Source organism: Miscanthus floridulus, chromosome 7 (assembly GCF_019320115.1).
Source record: "Miscanthus floridulus cultivar M001 chromosome 7, ASM1932011v1, whole genome shotgun sequence".
NCBI classification, from domain to species: domain Eukaryota; kingdom Viridiplantae; phylum Streptophyta; class Magnoliopsida; order Poales; family Poaceae; genus Miscanthus; species Miscanthus floridulus.
In genome coordinates this window covers 47,302,504-47,322,147 of record NC_089586.1, presented here as the reverse complement: position 1 = coordinate 47,322,147, position 19,644 = coordinate 47,302,504, and the positions used below count along the sequence as shown (strand labels likewise).

The 19,644-nt window shown below is 47.2% G+C and overlaps 3 protein-coding genes and 1 long non-coding RNA gene across 9 annotated transcripts; 3 read left to right on the top strand and 1 right to left on the bottom strand.

Annotated features, from left to right (window-relative positions):
• Positions 1-3,131: 3,131 nt before the first annotated feature.
• LOC136463178 (uncharacterized) lies at positions 3,132-6,461 on the bottom strand. Of its 6 annotated transcripts, none has more exons than XR_010760927.1 (5): positions 6,074-6,459; positions 5,455-5,828; positions 4,314-4,449; positions 3,715-3,830; positions 3,132-3,305 (listed from the first exon to the last, which is right to left on the bottom strand). It is a non-coding gene; the product is annotated as an uncharacterized lncRNA (long non-coding RNA). The 6 variants fall into 6 exon arrangements; XR_010760929.1 differs by having other exon boundaries at positions 5,455-5,540; positions 5,659-6,456; XR_010760928.1 differs by having other exon boundaries at positions 5,455-5,552; positions 5,659-6,455.
• A 2,032-nt stretch (positions 6,462-8,493) lies between these two features.
• On the top strand, positions 8,494-9,563 carry LOC136465467 (E3 ubiquitin-protein ligase ATL23-like). Its single transcript, XM_066464187.1, has 2 exons — positions 8,494-8,656; positions 9,103-9,563. The coding sequence occupies exons 1-2, from the start codon at positions 8,494-8,496 to the stop codon at positions 9,561-9,563; spliced, it is 624 nt and encodes a 207-aa protein (XP_066320284.1).
• Positions 9,564-12,553: 2,990 nt separating this feature from the next.
• Positions 12,554-13,400, top strand: LOC136463177 (uncharacterized). Its single transcript, XM_066462197.1, has one exon. It carries the CDS (start codon positions 12,680-12,682, stop codon positions 13,340-13,342), a length of 663 nt encoding a protein of 220 aa, XP_066318294.1. The 5' UTR covers positions 12,554-12,679; the 3' UTR covers positions 13,343-13,400.
• A 3,996-nt stretch (positions 13,401-17,396) lies between these two features.
• Positions 17,397-17,927, top strand: LOC136465466 (putative RING-H2 finger protein ATL71). The gene has a single exon (XM_066464186.1). It carries the CDS (start codon positions 17,397-17,399, stop codon positions 17,925-17,927), a length of 531 nt encoding a protein of 176 aa, XP_066320283.1.
• The last annotated feature ends 1,717 nt before the right edge of the window (positions 17,928-19,644 follow it).

Genomic DNA, 19,644 nt, shown 5'->3' with positions numbered 1-19,644 from the left:
ATCAAGAATGATGTAGACCTTAGTCAATTCGCAAACGAATTGGGTACGCACGTTGATGATAGTCACTAAGTTGTGGACTTAGTGTAGATCCTACAGTAGCAACTATTGTGCTACCTTGTGTATGGCCAATAGGAATGCGAATTAATGGTAGTCATCTTTGTGAAAAGATGTAGACCAAATGTTCTCATTTGTGATGTTGGGTACGCACATTGAGGATAGTCACTAAGTGTTTACTTAGTATAGATCCCGCAGTAGCAACAATGGTGCTACCTTGTGTATGGCCAACAAATAAATAGGGAACATGCGCGTTATACAATTGATGAGAAAATATACATAAAATATAGCATCCATTATTTAAGCGCGTAGTGCTTTAAAGTCAAAAAGCATAAAAGGGGCTTAAATAAAAATGATCGATTGCAAAAATGATTAATGAATAAATAATTTGCAAGATCATGGTCATAATAACAAGGATATTATTTATTGGATTTGCCATACATACAGGAACAAATACTTTGAATAATATCATAAATGGATATTTTACAATGATAAAATATCATAAGTACAACTATAGTTAAAGTCAGCGACTAAACATAAGAGTACTTAATTTTATAGCACATAATTGTAAGAGACTAACATAGTCTTTGACGAATTAATGCTAAAATTAAATAAATAAAACAGAAGGAGTCAGTCGGGCCAAAAAGGATTAGGAACAATCCATTTTCGTTTGGGCCCAGCCTGGCCCAGTCGGGTGCATAGTAGACAGCACGGAGGGAGGGCAGGGCGCAGGCCATTTGGGCCGGCCCATTTGCGCGCGCGCAGCAGCCCATAAAAGAGGGGGCATCGGTGGCAGTTAGGGTTGAAACCCTAACCGCTCGTCGCCGCTGTCGATTTCAGATGCCGCCGTCGCTGCCGCAAAACCACCTCGTCGCTCCTGTCCACTGCGCTGCCCGTGCTCACCATCTTCAGATCGAGGAGGGCTCCCCCTCGTCGGGGGAGTAGAAGCCGCTGCCGCGCTAGCCATGTTGAGCACCTCCGTCGACGGGAGGCCGAGCACGGCCGGGTTCCAAGTCCCCCGATGGATCCCCGGGCGCCTATCCACGGCGGCCACCCTACGGTCGAGGAGGTGGCAAATCGTGTGGGGCGTGGTGGCGCTGCCCTCAACATAAGATGGAGGAGCCGCCGGGAGAGCCTGCTCCTTCATGCGGGCCGCGGCCTCCGTGCGGGTCGCGGGTGGAGTAGGAGCAGTCGTCGGTGCTAGAGTCGCCACCATGTCCGTGCGAGCGCCGAGGATGTTCCGGGGAAGGGGCAGCGCCTCCGACGGAGGAGGAGCCGTTGGCGGGGTCACTGCCAGAGGAGGAGCCGTTGGCGGGGTCGCCGCCGGAGGAGGAGCCGAGGGTCCGGCCCTGTCGAGGAAGAAGTACGGCAAGACGCCAGACCTCGCCACGCTGTTGAAGATGTCGCCGATGCCGAGGCCAGTCACCACATCCTCCTCTTCCTCAATCTTCACGGCGTCAAGCGCGGGAGCAGTCCGCGTGTTCAGAAACCACGGATCGAGCGGGGGGATGCCGTTGCCTGTCGCCACTAGAGTCGGAGTGGCTGGTGTGGGCATCGACAACGAGTATGAGTACTCAAGCGTGTGCGGGGTCGAGGTGAACTCCTTGCAGAAGTCACACCAGAAGCGAGGCGATGACGGTGCCGGCGACATTGGCTCTTTGGGTATGTACGCGGGGACAGCGACGGGCTCGGCAACAACTTCATCAACGGACGGCGCCGGAGCTTCAACGACTGGTGGCGCCAGGGGTTCCTGGACTGGTGTCGCCAGGGCTTCCTGGACTGGTGGCGCAGCGTTGCTGGGGCCGGCACCGTCCAAGCCAAGGCGAGGAGATGGTGGCTGGCTCTGCAGACGAAGATCGCGCGGAGAAGCATGGCAGCCACGAACAGGAATCCATCGGCGGCGAGGAACCGTATTGGAACGGAAGCCACGAACAGCGGAGTCGAAGAGGTGGCCGAAAGGACCATGGCCATGACCATAGGCACTATCGCGGCGAACACGAGGCCCAAGGCGCTCGAAGACGCTGCGGCGTTGTCCATGGTGGCCGTGGTGGCGGATCGGGCCACGACAAACTCCACCGACGCGGCGAAGGGCGAAGAACAGTTGACGAACAACATGCGACGGTAAGTCAATCCTTGCCATGCTTACCGATAGGGGTTCAGAGGCATGTGCCTCTATCGTCGTCGTTCTCTTGTCCAGTAGAGCAATGCTGATGACATGTTGAAAGTGAATGAAAAATGAACAAGATTTTGAAACAACTACTTTTTATTGATCTGTAAAATGGATTATATACATTTGAGGGGTGTCTCCAAGAGACAACTGTTCACCGAAGGACAGGCCCCTTGGTAACAGGATTAACTGCTAATCTACTACCAATCTAACTATCCGTAGATGAGATCACCAATGGAGAGGTGTCTGTTGGCGAGCAGGTGCCTGCTCATCCAGACACACCGTTTCACAACACATTACATCACGTGTCCTATAAACTTATGATCTAAATTTTAGATTACCTCTTAAGATTCCAAATGGTGGATTTAAAGTGTTACTTAAAGTTTAGTCTAACCATACAAAAACTTTAGACTATATAAATAAGTTAAAATGATCTAAAAATTTATTCGCCAACTTTAGCCAACTAAACTTTGAACCATACTACTACATAAACCTTTTGTAAGGGACGGTTTGGCTAGCCGCTCCTATCAAACCGTCTCTACAAATTATGTATTTATAGAGACAGTTTCCAAACCGCCCTTACAAATTGATTTGTAGTGGCGGCTGGTGTGAACAGACGTCCCTATAAATCGATTTATAGGGACGGCCCCTATAATACCTGTTTGTAGAGGCGGTTCAGTTTAGAACCGCCACTACAATATATTTTTCCACCAAAAAATCAAATTTACAATTCAAATTCAACCCCCCCCCCCCCACACACACACACATATATATATATATATATATATATATATATATATATATATATATATATATATATATATATATATATATATATATATATATATATATATATATATATATATATATATATATATATATATATATATATATATATAACAAGAACATATATAATTCAAATCTGACCACAAGCACAAGAGCGCAAGGTATTGGTCCAGAGGATTTCTACCTAGGTGAACGTTACAAGTATGTATACAAACATATAAGCTAATGAGGATTGTCATCGTCTTGAGAATCGATATGAAGTAACTGGGCTCATGCAGTCTGGACAGCTCATGCACACCTGCAAAAATATAATTAACTGATTAACTTTACTTGTTAGTAAGCACACCTCGAAAGTAACTGGGCTCGTAACTTTTCTCGTTTGCAGAACAGTTATGGCATTGTTGCCGAAAACACAAAATGTCCATGAGCTATAGAAGCAAAAGGCATCAAAGCCCCTACATCATTTTAACTAATCCATCTTAGCACTTAAGTTTACACTACTCCCTAACCAATATGTAAAACAACAGGAAAGATAATAAACAAAGGATAGAATGGAACAATATGAATCCTTGACAAAAAAATATCATTACTTTCCAAGCACTAATTTTATAATATATCATCACAATTTAATTATCAATAGTTGACCTCTGAGGAGTGAGGCATTCGCATTTCCAAGATACAAAAGGGTATGGTGCTGAGTTCCTTACCAGCTTAGCCAGCAACAGGGAGATGGCATGCACTGGCTGAGCACCAGCGCGGAGGCCTCCAGCTTCCTGAGAACATCCCAAATCGTTGTTCTTATGGTCCAATATGAAGTTCCAATCTGGTCCAATATTGACCTTATAATCATAATTCATGAAAGGATGTACTCACACAATTGTAATCTTCCTATCTGTAGACACAATGAAGTAAACAAAAGAAAGTAAACAGACAAATGGAACTGCGGATCAATGTACCGAACTGCACATATGAACACACGTTGATGCTCAAATCCACAGAAGAAGTCAGACAATGTGACACACAATACCGCCAATCATTTCAATTAAATAGTGGCAAAGGCAAGTGTGCAATCCATAGCAGCTACCTATGTTTGGTACATGCCAATTACCAAAGCAAAAAACATTTGGTAAACAAAGAAAGTGGTAGATAAGAACACCAGGGTGCCTATGTTTGTTGAGTACCAATTACCAGAGGACCAGTTTTTATCCAAGCAAAAGGAGTCCGTACCATCTATTCTGCTTTGCTTTTGCGACACTGTAACCTATTAAATGTGCTTGCAAAAGACAACATGAGAGAATCTAGTAACCTTGATTAGTTCATGGATTCTTTGTGCGTCTCCACTTTGCTTTTGCGACACTGTAACCTATTCCACTTCCAGTGTAGACAATCTTGTTTTTTTTTGTCCCTATGCACACGTGTTTACCACGAGACGCAAGGCATTCCTGCAAAAAAGGAAAGAAAACAACAAGCATTGGTAAATCGAAGCACGGATCTGCACCTGAGTAAGCAAGAGTAAGATGGCATTAGTAAATCGAATCACGAATGTGCAGCTGACGAAGCAAGACTAAATGAAAACAGCAGGCAGTATCTGATTACTAAGTAGGGGCTATCTGAACGGAATGGCAAAGTTAGTAGATTTAACTGGAAATTGCAAGAAAGTGGAGAGCAATGGATAGGAATAAACACATCATTGGCAATGGGGTGTGCTCAGTAATAAAGCAACAAAGGAATTATGTGAAGTAAAGACATCATCGACAATGAACTCGTGGTCAGTAACGAATGCACAAAAAATGTAGCCACCAACGCAAACAGAACAACACATGCGAAAGAGAATTGCTAAGATATAATGGCATTGTCATCACAAAACTAACGCAGATAGGAAGAACAACGGAATGGTGAAATATTCACAGCCATGGTTTGTATCCACCTAAAATATTCGTGCAACAGGTAAGGGGCAGTTTTCAGTATGCACTAAATAAGTTGTTGCAACAAACATTTGGGAACTGGGACCTTTGAATGCAATGTATTAGATTAGATATGAGAAAACAGAACTGCACTGGCAGACAAGGGAGAACTGGGCGAAGAGGGATAAAATGCATCTCCCAAAGATAAACTTGAGAAGGTGCTATAGCTGCGACACCACCCAAGGTAACTAAGCTGTAATCTGTCACTGACTAATGATGGCTGACTATGCAGGCAGCGGATATGCTCATCTTGGGCAATCGCCATAGGACCTGCAGTATCTTGCATCGTAGTTCATTGACTGCCAATTCAACAACACCAGCACAGACACACATATGATTGGTGCCAATGGCAACCTACACCTAGGTAGGACAAACCATCAAGAAATTCTAGAATGTTATCAGGAGTGATTTAAACACGGTCGCGAGAACCAGCATCCACTCAATTGTTTGGTCCAGCCGTACCAAAGTTCAATAAATCATTACCTGTGTCATGTCCTTACAGGGCAATGAAAGCATAGGTTATTAGCCTCTCAGGTTCCATATATATAGATTCTAGCCAGCACATGGCCCTGCACACCAATCTGAAATAATCAAAATCTATTATAATGAGAGGCAGATGGACCTTAAAGCGCTGTAGTCCGAAAAACTTAGCAACTAAACAGGTAGCAGCAAAATATGTAGGCATGCCTATTCTCAGCAGAAATTCTCGGAGCGAGCCATGTCTCCCCAAATTGCCTCCTCGCGGGCAGCGACTACGCACGTCGCCCATAAAAACAGCGGGCACACAAAAAATAGAAACTGAACAGGTAGCAGGCTATCTGCAAAATATGTAGGCATGCCGATTGTCCTCCTGGTTGCTGTAGTGATAGGGCAGGCGGTAGATCAGATCCATGAGAACAGAATAGATCCACAGATGCATAAATTCAACAGCAATTTGATGAACTGGGCAATTAGATGAACTGGAGCCCACATGCTCAAGGGAAACCCTCGACAGCAAGCGATGAAGGAAGTAGACCTAACCCTAGGCTAAGGCGACGACATGACTGCTGGGAAATCGAAGTTCAACCGAAGGCTCCAAATCGAAGTGGGGAAAAAAACGTACCTTCGAAAAAAAGACGAGGCGGTGGAGGCGATGGGGGCCGGCCGGTGCGCCGCTAGTTCGGGAGAGAGGGAGCCGTCGCCGGGGGCGCCGTCGCAGCCAGGCGCGCGTGGGACGGGGCCGCCGGTAAAAACCGGCCACAGGTGCGCCGCTGCGCCGCGAGCGCGCGGCACAGGGAGCGGCGGCGTAGGATGAGGAGCGAGGGAGAGAGAAGGGAAGGGGAGAGACCGAGAGAGAGGCGGCGCTGCCGGAGTAGGGGAGAGACCGAGTGAGTCCATGGACGGGGATATTTACCGCAACAGTGAAAAAGGAGAAGGGGAGAGACCGAGCGAGTCCGTGGTATGCAGTCCCTACAAATCGACATACCGGCCGCCCCTCCAAATCGACCCGACCGGTTCTACTGTATCATCTGTAGAGGCAGCTATTGTATTGGAGCTCGAGCACGCTACGGTAAGGACTGCTCTAATGCCGGCCGCTCAAAAAAAAAAAAGTCTGTTGCTATAAACGGTTTTAACGTGGTGCCGGAAAATCAAATGCATACAGGAATGGTCGGATGCAATTATTTTAGGACTTGAACCGATGACCCACGTCACTGTTAGGCTTCCTGATCGTTGCTTTCTCTGTAGAAACAAATTAAAATAGGAAAAAAAACAATTCTCGAACCCACACGACGACGACTTTTCAGACGCGTTCTAGTGAACATGGAAAAATCATACGGTTCCTGATGTTGGGTACCGGCGGTGCAAGCGAGGACCTTCGGAGTTTCCGTACTCTTTAGCCTTCTCCGCTAGTGAATACGTACAAGAAAGACAAGAGGTCCAGCAACCCCGCCGGCATCGCCAGACAAGACGAGCCACCGTCGCCACGCACGGGCGGGCCTTGAAGAAGCATCCAGCTAGCCAGCTAGGCGGCCTAGGCCTGACAACCAGGTCGAGGCGTGAGGCGAAGCACCACCGCTGCTGTTGCGACTAGGGATGAAAACGGTCGGGAACGGTCGGGAAAATGTCTTAACCATTCTCGCTTATGTATTTTTTGGCTGGGAACAGGAACGGAAACGAAAAGGTCAGACGGAAAAACGAATCCGGTATTACGGGATATCGGGAACGGAATATTTCGAACGGGAACATGTCGATTACGATCGGGAAGCGGTAACACAAAACGGAAATATCGATATATGTAACCACTTGAAACAGTGAGCTCGATGCAATAATAGCAACCATGCATAATCCATATGCAAACAATAGCAAACAGTTAGCTCGTCAGAATATTTATGCAAAGAAAACTACAGAACTACCCAAAAAAAAATGGAAAAGAAAAATGAACAAAGGCCAAACCTTGCTGCTTCCTGGGCCAAGCAAGGATGGGCAGCATGCATGACTCGTCAGCTCATTCGGTCGGGAAAAATGAACAAAGCCAAACCTTGCTGCTTCCTGGGCCAAGCAACGATGGGCAGCTATGACCGACGGTATCACTGGGCCAACGTTGGGCTGTTTGCAGGCCTTAAAAACGGGAATTTCCTGCGGGAATTTTCCTGAGAAAATACGGGATCCGCTAATTCGGTCGGAAAATCACTCTAACCGATTTCGATCCCGGATTCGTCGAATTTTCCCGGATTTCTTCCCGAACCCGTTTTATCCCGAGAAAATGATATCTGGTCGAGAATTTCGGTATTCGATGTCGATCGGTACGGGAATTTCCCGTTCCCGCTTTCATCCCTGGGTGCGACTGCTGCGTCCGCGTGTTCATGTTGGCCTTCCTCAACTCGTTCGTCCTGGGAAGCACGGGGACTATCTTCTACGTGCTGGCGCGAGATCACTCCCGCAGCACGACGAGAAAATTGCAATTACAGGACACCAAACAATGCGTTTTTTAATTATATGACTTCAATCATCGACTTCGTTAAAATGACCCTTGAAACGTTGGCTTTTTATTTTAGATGACATTTGACGTATTTCTTCACTTTGTTAATCAAAATACATGTATTTTGGTCCTCTTGTGACCTTTCTGCCCTACTCGGATACTCCTCACTCACTTCCTCAGCTCCATCCCTCGCGCGCACTGACGCTTTGCTACCGTCGTCTGCTCCTTTCGTGGAGCCAGCTGCTGCGGCCGACCTCGCGACATTCTGCACGACGCGCCGGAAGTAAGCGCCCCAAGAAACACAAATCAGACCAAAATCCCATCTTAATGGACGCAACAGAGAAATCAATCCGAATCCAATGCCGCGGGAGCACTGTAGCTTCCGCGAACCTCAGTCTCGGCGAGGAGGGCGAGCTGGGTGTACACCTCGTCCATGGACGTGTCCGCCTGCAACGAGCGCAAGAGGTGGACAAGTCAATGGAAGCCGCACCGGCACGGGCAACCCACGCACGCATGCACACACACATTGAGGAGCTCATGGAGGCAGGAACCGGCGCACGCACATGGAGAGTGACGTCGACGACGCGGCAGAAGACGTGGGGCGGCAGGGCGGCGGGTGCCGACGCGCCACCGCCGGCGGCGTCGCCGAGGTGCTCGAGGTGTCCCTACGGAAGGTACACCACGACGCTCCCTTTCCGCGGCAGCGGCGCGACGGGGCCCGCGTAGGCGTGCCACAGCTCGAGGCACACCGCGGCGCCCGACCTCGGCTAGGGCGGTGGGGGCGTGGCCGCGGAGCTGGTCCAGCTCTGCTAGGAGCACGCGTGACATAGCTCCAAGCACACGGCGCCACCGCCCCTGGCGGCCACAGGCAGCGCCTCATCCTCCACCTCCACGGTGTTGAGGTCAATGCCCGCCATGGCCCTGGTCGCCCACAGCAGCTGGCTCCACGGAAAGGAGCAGACGACGATAGCAAAGCGCCGGTGCGGCGAGGGATGAAGCTGAGGAAGTGAGTAAGGAGTATCCGAGTAGGGCAGAAAGGTCACAAGAGGCCCAAAATACATGTATTTTGATTAACAAAGTGAAAAATATGTCAAATGTCATCTAAAATAAAAAATCAACGTTTCAAAGGTCATTTTAACGAAGTCGACGATTAGAATCCTATAATTACGAAGCGCGCATTATTTGGTGTGCTGTAATTGCAATTTTGTCCGACACGACCGGCACCGTCGTGGTCTCCGTCTTCCTCGTCTTCTGGGTGAGCATCGGCGCCTTGTGCTGCTGCGTCTCCTGTGGCGCCTTCGTCCCGTGGGCTGCGCTTGGCAACGCGCTCCTCTGCTGCGTCCGTCGCATCGGCTGGCTGCGGCGCCCCAGCGGCGGCGGAGGCGGCAGCACCTTGCCCGCAGCGACGGCGGACATCCCGGCGTACGAGCAGCGGGACGCCGGGCAGGCAGATGGCGCGTCTGATTGCGCGGTGTGTCTTGGCGAGATGGAGGCGGGCGACATGGTGAAGCGGCTGCCGGTGTGCCTCCACATGTTCCACCAGCAATGCGTCGACAAATGGCTGAGCAACAACTCGACGTGCCCGGTGTGCAGGTGCGACGTTTTCGCGCCGCTGCCGGCGCAAATGGTGTGACCTTTAGCTTAATCTGTTTCCCATTTCTCTTTTAATGATGCGGCTGAGAACACATGTACAGCTGTAAATTGGTGACTTGTGTGAATCTCAGCCTTTGCCTGGTGCCCTCGTTTCGCGACTCGGCTGAGAAAACGGAAAACCAAGCGTATCGTTGCTGGTTCGTTTATGTGAGAGAAAAGTACTCAGTCTGTTCGTTTGGCTGTGGCTTGTCGTAAACGATCGTAAATTTCCAGTCGAAATCGTATTTTTCTCTCACATAAACCAGTCAATAGTACTTCTTTACGAATCAACAACGATACAAACCAGCCAACCGAACAAGCTGATTGTTGACTGGTTCATGTGAACAGTGTTTCTATAAGAGGGCTGGCCAGCCCAGCCAGCCAACCGCTCCCAGCCGAACGGGGCGCTTAACATGTAACTGTAAGTATGTGAATGTCGGCATTTGATGATCAAATTCACAAGCCTGTATATATTGGCCAGTCTGACTGGCTCGGTAGGATTTTATAAAAGTTTATTATGTATTAAATAAGCTACCAACTTACACCCCCATTTCCAATTATAAGATATTTTAGTTTTTCTAGGTACATAACTATTACGATGTACTCTCTCTTTATTTCTAATTATAAGACACTTTGACTTTTTTAAGATACACTAGTAAATGTTTTTTTTGAAGGGGTATACACTAATAAATGTGCCCATGCGTTACAATAGAATTTAGGGGCTCTTGTGTTCTTGCCCCCAACTTTGATGTGAAATTATGATTTTATCCTCATTTTTCTAACTTTGTGATTTTGCCCTTAACTGTTCACAAGTCAACGCGATTTTGCCCTTGGTCAATGGTAAAAACAGGGGCAAATTCGCGTTGACCAGGGGCAAAATCGCGTTGACTTGTGAACAGTTAAGGGCAAAATCATAAAGTCAGAAAAAAGAGGACAAAATCACAATTGCACATCTGTGTAAGGGACAAGAACACCATTTTTCCTAGAATTTAATATATAGATGTGAATTAGATGTTATGAGTTCAGGTCATATATATGAGACGCCGAAGGTGTTATGGTAGTTTGAGAAGTTAAAACCCTAGTTGGCTACTTGGCTCCCACAACCCTTGGACGCCAGAAACGCTGGGGCGTCGCTCTCGTTCATATAAGTTGAGAATCATTATTAATGATAAATTAAAAAATCATTTGTGTCTTTTCACTCTATCTCTCTTTGAGATTGCCTATCTGGGCTCCTGTATATATAGACAATCACTATTCAATAGCTAGAAACACAAAGAATGATTTGCATCATATGTTAGCAACCCTACTGGATTGACTCACGGTTAACTTGATTCAGGGCAAGCATAGTATAGGACCTCAGGGAAAGGGAGGTCGAAGCAGAGAAGAAAGGGGAACCAGGTACAGAGATGGACTTGAGGAGGAAGGAGAACAGTAGCCTTAGGAAGGAGAAGTATTCCTGCTGCAGCCTCAATGTAGATGTTGTCTAGCGGTCCAGCAGGAATCGCTTGACCAGGCCAAGGCCCATGCCCCATATGAAGGCCCAACCATGGTGTAGATGAGTTGGGTGCCCACATTGGTCCTCTTCCTCTCCTTAGCTTGTACTTGAAGAAGTGATGTCCTCGTCAAAACCTTTCCTCGTACCCAAAAATTCTAACTCACGGAATTTAATACTAAGTCATACACATTCTCTTTATCTTATCCTCTTGTCCTCCTGAGTTCCCTCACCCAGTCTCCCTCCCAAATACCCTCTCTCCCTCACCCACGGCACGAGGCGACGAGTGACGCAACGCCCCCTTGGCTCGGCAAGGCTAGCCGAATCTGCATGGTGGAGGAGGATCCCGTGCTTTTCTCTTGGGCGTCAGTGTCGAGGTCCCGTACCCTCTCCCGGTGCGGCACTGGTGATGAGATATATGTATTGTTGTAAACCACCGAGCAAAATCTGCAGTGATGGGGTTTTGAGGTCCAGTGGTGATACGATATACTCCTCTGTTCCAAATTATAAGTCGCTTTGACTTTTTTATTCATTCATTTTGCTATATATCTAGACATATTATTATACTCCCTCCGCCTCTGAAAAGATCAATTTCTAGCCCAAATATTTGACCCCAAAAGAATCGATTTCTAGAGGTGAATGGTCCACAGATCCACATTAATCTCTCTCGTAATCCTGATCGCATCAACACAACCTCTCTCTCCTGCACTGCTATTAGATACTCCAAACGACACTATTTAATTAGGCTTCTCGGTAAATAGAAAGGTATTAAGGTTCAGCAGTTTAATGAGGGGCAGCATGATATTTTATCTTCGTTGCTAATCTGTCCTAAAGTTGCTAGAAATTTATTCTTTCAGGGACAGAGAGAGTATCTAGATGCATATCAAAATAGATGTACCAAAAAAGTCAAAGTGATTTATAATTTGGAATGGAGGAAGCATGTACGTATTATTGTTGCAAGACTATATTTGGTTTGAGAAACCATCCATCCTAAATTAGATAGTGTGCATCACAAATTCATCCAATAAAATTTGATGAATGTCTTAATTCAAAACGACTATACTAATTATTAGCTTGTAAAGGACAATGCGGTAACAATCAACATATTTCAATCTACAAACAAAAATGTAAAAAAACGACATGTATATAGATATGTTAGCTTAATCTTTTGGCTGTACTTATAGGATAGGGTTTACATGTGTGCATTTACAGGGACAAGTGAATACGTGTGCATTTGTGGATGTCTGTGTGTATTTAAAGAAATCAAAACAAAAAATAAAAAGCGAGAAAACGTCCAGTTTCTCAGATCAAACACAGCAATCATATAATGATTCTATTCTTGCCCGACGACTTTCGACGTGTGAGTTGTGAGCTGTGACATGTGAAGCCCAGAAGTACCACGCAGCTTCGACTTCGATCGTCTCTCCGTGTTGCCATTCCGCGGGCACGAACTAGCAATGACCTCGTAAATTCCCGATGAACTTCTGTGCTGTTTACTAATCCAGTCATCTTATCATACCATGCCCTCCGGTGCATCGGTGAATTGAAGCTGGCTGCCGCGCGCGCAAGCTGTGAATCATCTAGCTCGATCGGCCAGAGGCAAGTCGATCGATCTAGCGGGCGCCATGGATTGCTGCCTCCGCGTGTACGGGCTGGCCATCGCCAACATGGTGTGCGTCGGCGGCACGGGCTTCCTCGTCTACGCGCTCGTGAAGCTCGCGCGGACGCCGCACAGCACAGGCGGCATCGTGGTGGTGTCCATCTTCCTCGTCTTCTGGCTGGGCGTCAACGCCAGCATCTACCCGGCCTTCTGCGGCTCGCTCTTCCCGTGGTCCGCGCTGGGGCGGTGCCTGGAGCCGCCGCTCAGCGCGGTCCTCTGGCTGCTCTGCTTGCCCTGCAGGTGCGCGCGCGGCGCGCGGCGTCGCCTGATGAGCGGTGGCGGCAACGACGAGGGCGGTGCCTTGACGCCGCAGTTTATTGTGCAGAGTCATCACCAAGGCTACAGCATCGGCGGCGTGCTTCCCCGGGAGCCACCGGCTGCTGGTAGCAGAGCACGGGTGGCTGCCGACATCCCGGCGTACGAGCAGCCGGACGGCGAGCTGCCTGACGGCTCGCCGGACTGCGCGGTGTGCCTTGGCGCCGTGGAGAAAGGGGAGATGGTCAAGCGGCTGCCGGTGTGCCTGCACAAGTTCCACCAGGAGTGCATTGACCTGTGGCTACGCAACCACTCCACATGTCCAGTCTGCCGGTGCGACGTATTCGCACCGCTGCCGGACCAACTAGTGTGAACTATGTGAAGTTGTTCTTCAGCTAGTAGCCATTTTTCCTCGTTTCTTGAAGGCGATACTCTGCTTTGGACGTACGACAGAACTGAAAGCTGGACTGCTGGTGTATATAAATAAATAAAATTGGTAGTGTAAACTATGGTGATCTGCGATTGCTGACTGCTCGAGTTGTTTAGTTGAATCACGAAATGCACAGTGAATTATTGTTGAAGTGTTTTGTTCTGTATCGTATAGGCACCGCATATGTAAAGAAAAGGTATATATAAAGGAAGAATTGACTATACATTTCTTTCCAAGACCGCATAGGATCCTCAGTGTTGCTCTGTTATGTATTGAACTCCCCTTTTGTGTTTTCATCGATTTGTACCCGTCGACGTGTTAGTATTTTAGATGGTTCTCTGATGTAGATGGAAATAAAATTTTGTCCCCAAGGTTATCCTCCCCTCAATTTGGCACGGGTCGCGTAACTTGAAAATAAATCTTTGATTAAAAAGACTCTATCATATTTGACTTTGCTCACTGTTCGATTCATATATTTGACCATTATTTTCTTTCAAAACAAATCCTTTTGAATTTATAAGATTTTCCATTTTAATATTTTTGAATCCAAATCATCACATATAATTTACAAGTTCAAAAATTAAATAATTTGGAAGTCACTGATATATGCGTCATTTAACATTTGATCACTATTATGAAAAAAAAACTTGTGTGCGAACATAATGTTTTATTGTGTCTATTATTATAACTATATAGAGACTATATAGTATCTATTATTATGCCTATGTCTTATTGTGTTTGAAAATGAACCGAAAGAAAATATGTACAATTTATTTAAGTATATTTTTTATTAGTCAGAAGTATCAAAGAACACTTAATGTCTATGTCTCATAAAATTCTAGCTTGAGTGAGAACACAGAACTGGTGTAATAGAAAAGAAAAACAATAATACTCCCCAAGTAAAAAAAATATTTGTTATATTTGATTTTTGCTCACTCCTGGAATCGATTGTTTCAGTTACTTTCTTGTGGAAGGTGTAACTTAATATCCTTTAAATTTTTTATATTTTGCATGTATTTTGAATACAATTCTACACACATAAGTTATATTTTTAAAATATTGATGCTTGTAGTTTTACAAGTTTGATCGCTGAGTGTGTGTCATAAACGACATGTTTTAATGATACGAGGGAATAATTCCTACAATAACATGCATTTGAGAATTTATTTTTTTGTGAAATACAGTATAGAAGCAAACATTCATGCACACTCAACGTGCACATACCCTATACGACCTACCTCTGAAATACAAGTCACCACATGCGCCTTACGAAACCCTTATAAGCATCTTCAAAATATTTAGTCATCACAAGCGCCTCGGTGTGCAGTAGTAGTCAAGATGAACCAATAGTCATTCAGTCCCGGGCCCCGTGTCGCCCCGTCCGAGCGACACGGGTGGCAACAATGCCAGCTCCAGCTCCTCCTCCCTCCCTCCTCGTGCCTCCTCGCTGCCGCGCGGAGCGTGCTGCCGGAGACCACGCAGCCGCGAGGATGGTGGCGGCGGGGCACTTCTTCCATCCTTCCCTCCTCCTTTCCTCCTATGGCGGCTCTCCTGATGGTGCCTCTCTCTGGCGGTGATGGTGCCTACTCCGGCGGCCAAAGCTAGGATCTACGGCACCGGCGGCCGGATCCGGCGGCTCCAGTTCTCCTATAGCCAAATCCAGCGCCCCCTCTTGGATATGGCTGAGGAGACGCAATGCTCAGGCCCGTGGCCGGATTCGGTGAAGGTGGGGGCGTCGAGGCTCCTGCCCGAGCCTAGGGCTGCCTATGCCCGAGCAGCGGCCAGCCCTTGGCCTCCTACTAATGTTGTCTGTGCAAGTGTGCAACAGCGCGGTGCTAGCTCTCTGTGAGCTCGGCGACGGCGGCGGCAACGGCCGTGGTTGGAAGGATGGGCGAGTGGTGGTGCTGCTGCTCTGGCGGAGAGCCCCGGCCGCCAGGCCCAGAGGCAGAGGTGGGGCAGAGGTGGTGCAACTCTGCGAGGGGCTGCTCCTCAAGGGTACCTCATTCCATCCTGGAGCATCCCGTGGTGAAGGGTTTTAGTCATGGTGACAACAGTTCTCGACCGGCGCTGCAACATCTTTGGTGCGGCTGTGGCCACAGTGACTGGTCTCGCTTTGCGACGATCAGTTTCGTCGGGGTTGCGGTGGCTCCTGTGCTTGGTGAGGTATAATGGTTACGTTGGTGGCAACATTGCGCAACTACTACAATCAATGGAGTATAGTGGAAGGGTTCGGTTGCGATGCTTGGCACAAGTGGATAGTGTGCGGCGTGCTTCTTTCAGGAGCGATCTTCAGTGGGTTGGTTTCTATTAGTTGGCAGCAGTCTGTTGACCGACGCTGTTGCGATCGGCCACGCTTGCCAGTGGCCGGCTCGCCGCCGCTACGACAACTAGCAGATGGCAGCTCGTTGATGATGGCGGCTCTTGTGGGGATGCTCGTTGTTTTTCTATACATGCTTGTGGCGTGTCTTTGTGGAATGGTGTTGGCGGCACTCTTTCCATGCTGCAGGAACAAGATGTGGCTTTCCACGGTGGCCAGTGTCATGTAGGATGGCGGCGGCGACAGGTCACGCATGCCTGTGACCTCGTCGGAGCCACAGCGATCACCTGCTGGCGGCTGTTGGCTGTGGTCGTCCACGATGTGGCTGCTTTGTGTTTGGGTGTCGGGGTTGTCGGGCGAAGGCTCTGCTAGTCCCTTGGCTTTGGCCGACAATGGTGACGCCTTTGGTGTCACGTCTCTTGTTGGAGGCATTGTCGTGAGGCCCCCGCCTACCCTCTAGGAGTAAGGTTGAAAAACCTTGGTTCCCCATTCGGCGTTGACGGCATCTTTGGATGTCGTTCTCTCCCTTGGAGGCATCGTCGTGGAAACCTACTCCCCCTTCTAGCTTACATCGCTTGTCTCCTTGACGTGCAAAGTGACATTTGACAGCTGATGCTTCTGAGGATCATTGGTTTTGTGTCTCTTGCAGTGGTAGTTTTTGTTGTTGCCTCCTTCGTGAGGTTTTGCTTTGTCATTTTATTAATTTTTGTAAAACTTCTCTATTAATACATACCCGGCATGCTCTTTCTACTTGTTCTTCGAAAAAGCGCCTAAGTGTTGATAGTCACGACTATAGTGGCCTCAAATCGAGCCGCCTTTAGAATTACATTTGTAGAGGCGGTTGTTGTTTCCAGCTGCCTCAAGAAATCGATTTCTAGAGGTAGCTCTGTTTCCGTCCACCTCTAAATTTCCAGCCGCCTTTAAAAATAGGAGCTGCACAATAAATTTGAATTTTTCCAATGATCTCGGATGGAGGAACAACCAAAACAAAAGTTCAAGATCTCAAAGAGTTATGCAACTTTGTAGTTGACAACACTGAAAAGTTATGCAACTTTGTAGATCCCAGTGGTGCCTAGTATGGTCTCAAGAGGTTAAAAAAATTGCTATTTTTTTGGCTTTTTCCCTGTTTTTTTGTCTAAATTTGTAATAATTTCTAGACAAAGATTTGTAGAGGCGGCTCAAAATCCAAATGCTTCTACAAATCGATATCTAGAGGTGACTCCTATTTCCAGCAGCCTCTGAAAATCCAATATTTAGAGGCGACTGGAGAACCGCCTCTACAAATCGCTGATTTGTAGAAGCAGAATAGAAAAAGCCAACCGCCTCTGAAAAGCCCAGCTGTAGTAGTGGTCATCTATCACTAAAAGAATAACGTCATTAAAACCATAAATTTTAAAATAAATTTAACGTGAGATTGACAAAGTGCACAGCACTAAAAGAATAACACCAGTAAATCTATAATAAATCCAGAACAATATGATCACCCAAATCAAGTTCAAGATTTGAACCAGGATTAACAAACCACAACCGAACAAGGTGAGCTACACTAGTGAGAATTTTTATTATTGGCAAAAGTACAATAAGCTTTGGACTAGGACCTCTCTTGTACCATTTCGCGGGCGAAGACAACAATGAAATTCTATCATCTTTAATCCAGTCACTCCAGCACTCGTCTGGGGCATGAAGGCACCTCACGTCATCATCATGCTACTTGTCTGCATCAACGCCAGCATGTACCCCGTCTTCTGCGTCACGTTCTTCCCGTGGTCCAGTCTAGGGCGTTGCCTGCGTGGCGTGGTTGTGCTGTTCTGCCTGCCGTGCGGGCGCATACGCCGGGCCTGGAGCGCCGCTGGCGACGACGGCGATAGTGGCTTCGATTTGCCGGAGATTGTGGTGCAGAGACAGGGCCAGGTCAGGAACGTGTTTCCTAGGGAGGCGCCGCCGCTTCCTGGCGGACCTGGTAGAGTTGTTGCTGCCGGCAACATACCCGCTGCGTACGCGTACGAGCAGCAGGCCGGCGCGGTGCCGGACGGCACGTCGGCAGAGTGCCCGGTGTGCCTAGGAGGGATCGAGAAGGGGGAGATGGTGAAGAGGCTGCCGGTGTGCTTGCACGTGTTCCACCAGCAGTGCATCGACCAGTGGCTGCACCACCACCCGACGTGTCCGGTCTGCCGGTGCAACGTCTTCACTTCACTGCCACTGCCGGGCTAAGTAGTATTAGTATAGCATGACATTTTTCTCGTCCTTTTCTCCAAGGGGAAAGACTGAAAACTTGAATTGCAGGGCGCGAGTGTGGGCCGCCAGCGCCAGGGCACAACTGCCTTGGTTCATGGGCGACAGGAGGGCCCGCTGGGGCTCCTGGTGCACGGTCGTCGGGTGCGGGCGCAAGAACATCGGGAAGAAGAATAGCTTCGGAAAGAAAAAGAAGCATGGGGATGGACATGAGGAATAAAATAGATGATAATAAGAATAGCAAAAGGTATTATAGTTATTTTTTTTTATCTATCATATGAAGCTATTTTGCTAAACGAATCTATAAAATAGCTTTAGTTTAACCGATAGAGCTACTCATTGAGCTGAATAAAAAAAAATAGCTTTGCCTGTATCAAATAGGGCAGTAGTTGGATTTTGCTAGAACCAAGGAATGTGTAGTCAGTCTGCTAGACTGCGCTATTTATGGCTGCGATGGCGACTGTCATAAATCAGTGCTACACTAAATTAAGGGGTGTTGGGTTCTTTAGTCGCTCCTAAAATTCATGTCATAATGAATATTTAGATACTAGTAAAGAGCATTAAAAATAGATTAATTATAAAACCAATTACATGGATGAGGCTAATTTGCGAGACGATTTTTTAAGCCTAATTAATCTATCATTAGCACAGGTTTACTGTAGCACCACATTGTTAAATCATAGACTAATTAGGCTTAAAAGATTCGTCTCGCAAATTAGTCGCAAGTTGTGTAATTAGTTTTGTAATTAGTCTATATTTAATACTCCATGCATATGTCTAAACATTCGATATGACAGGAATTTTAGAAGCGCCTATAGAAACCAAACAGGGCCTTAGACTAGCGGTTGTTGTAGCTTCAGCCGCAAGTAGTTCAGCCGAGCATAACCAGCAGCTGCAAACTATAAGCATTGCTTAGCTGGTTGGGTTTGTTGTGGTGGAACCTTTTCATCCAGACTCAGTCCTTAACTTTGACACGGCTGTTCGTATTTTTTGGATTTATCTTAATTTATAAGGCTAACTCAGTTCTTCGGAGGTGCTCATAGGAAAGAGACTATGCGTTCATAGATATGAGTGTGTGCTCATGTATGTAAGCATCTGTTCTGTACAGGGTTTCACAAGAAAAAACTGTAGTAGCTGAATATTGTTTTCCTCTGTACATATAGCCAGCACATTAAAGGGTCTGATATTACTAGTCCATCAAAATATGTTCATGCATGAGCTAGTAACTTTAAGAGACAATGTGTAAGAAATTCATGCATAAATGTGAGGGACGCCAGAATAGCTTATCCTTGTAAATCTCGTCTTTGTGAGCGCACTCTCTCCTCTGTTTAGATTCTAAACTAAATACATAGGCCTTGATTGGGACTATCAGAATGGATTTTAATCTAATCATGATTTTTTATAAACTGTGGTCTAACAAATCTCTTGTGTGAGAATCAGAGATATTTAGCAATCCAAATTATATGGCAATCGGGAGTGTAAAAGGACACATGTGCCCTTTTTCCTCTTAGTCCACCCTCCGTTGCCATTGACTTTCCTCGTCCATCTTCTACCGCTCGAGATATTCCATCCTAACTCCCATGCCTTTCTCTCAGTGTTGTTCAGTCAAGCGGAGAGAAGAGCAGTTCTAACCGAGTCTAGAGCGGAGCAGTGCACGCTGCCTCTGACTGAGGCCCCCTTTGGCACGACTCCGGAC

Coding starts and splice junctions, on each gene's coding strand:
- LOC136465466 (XM_066464186.1), top strand. CDS start 17,397: ATGAAGGCACCTCACGTCATCATCATGCTACTTGTCTGCATCAACGCC.
- LOC136463177 (XM_066462197.1), top strand. CDS start 12,680: ATGGATTGCTGCCTCCGCGTGTACGGGCTGGCCATCGCCAACATGGTG.
- LOC136465467 (XM_066464187.1), top strand. CDS start 8,494: ATGGAGAGTGACGTCGACGACGCGGCAGAAGACGTGGGGCGGCAGGGC. Junction 8,657..9,102: donor GCGCGACGGGGCCCGCGTAG/GCGTGCCACAGC, acceptor ATAATTACGAAG/CGCGCATTATTTGGTGTGCT.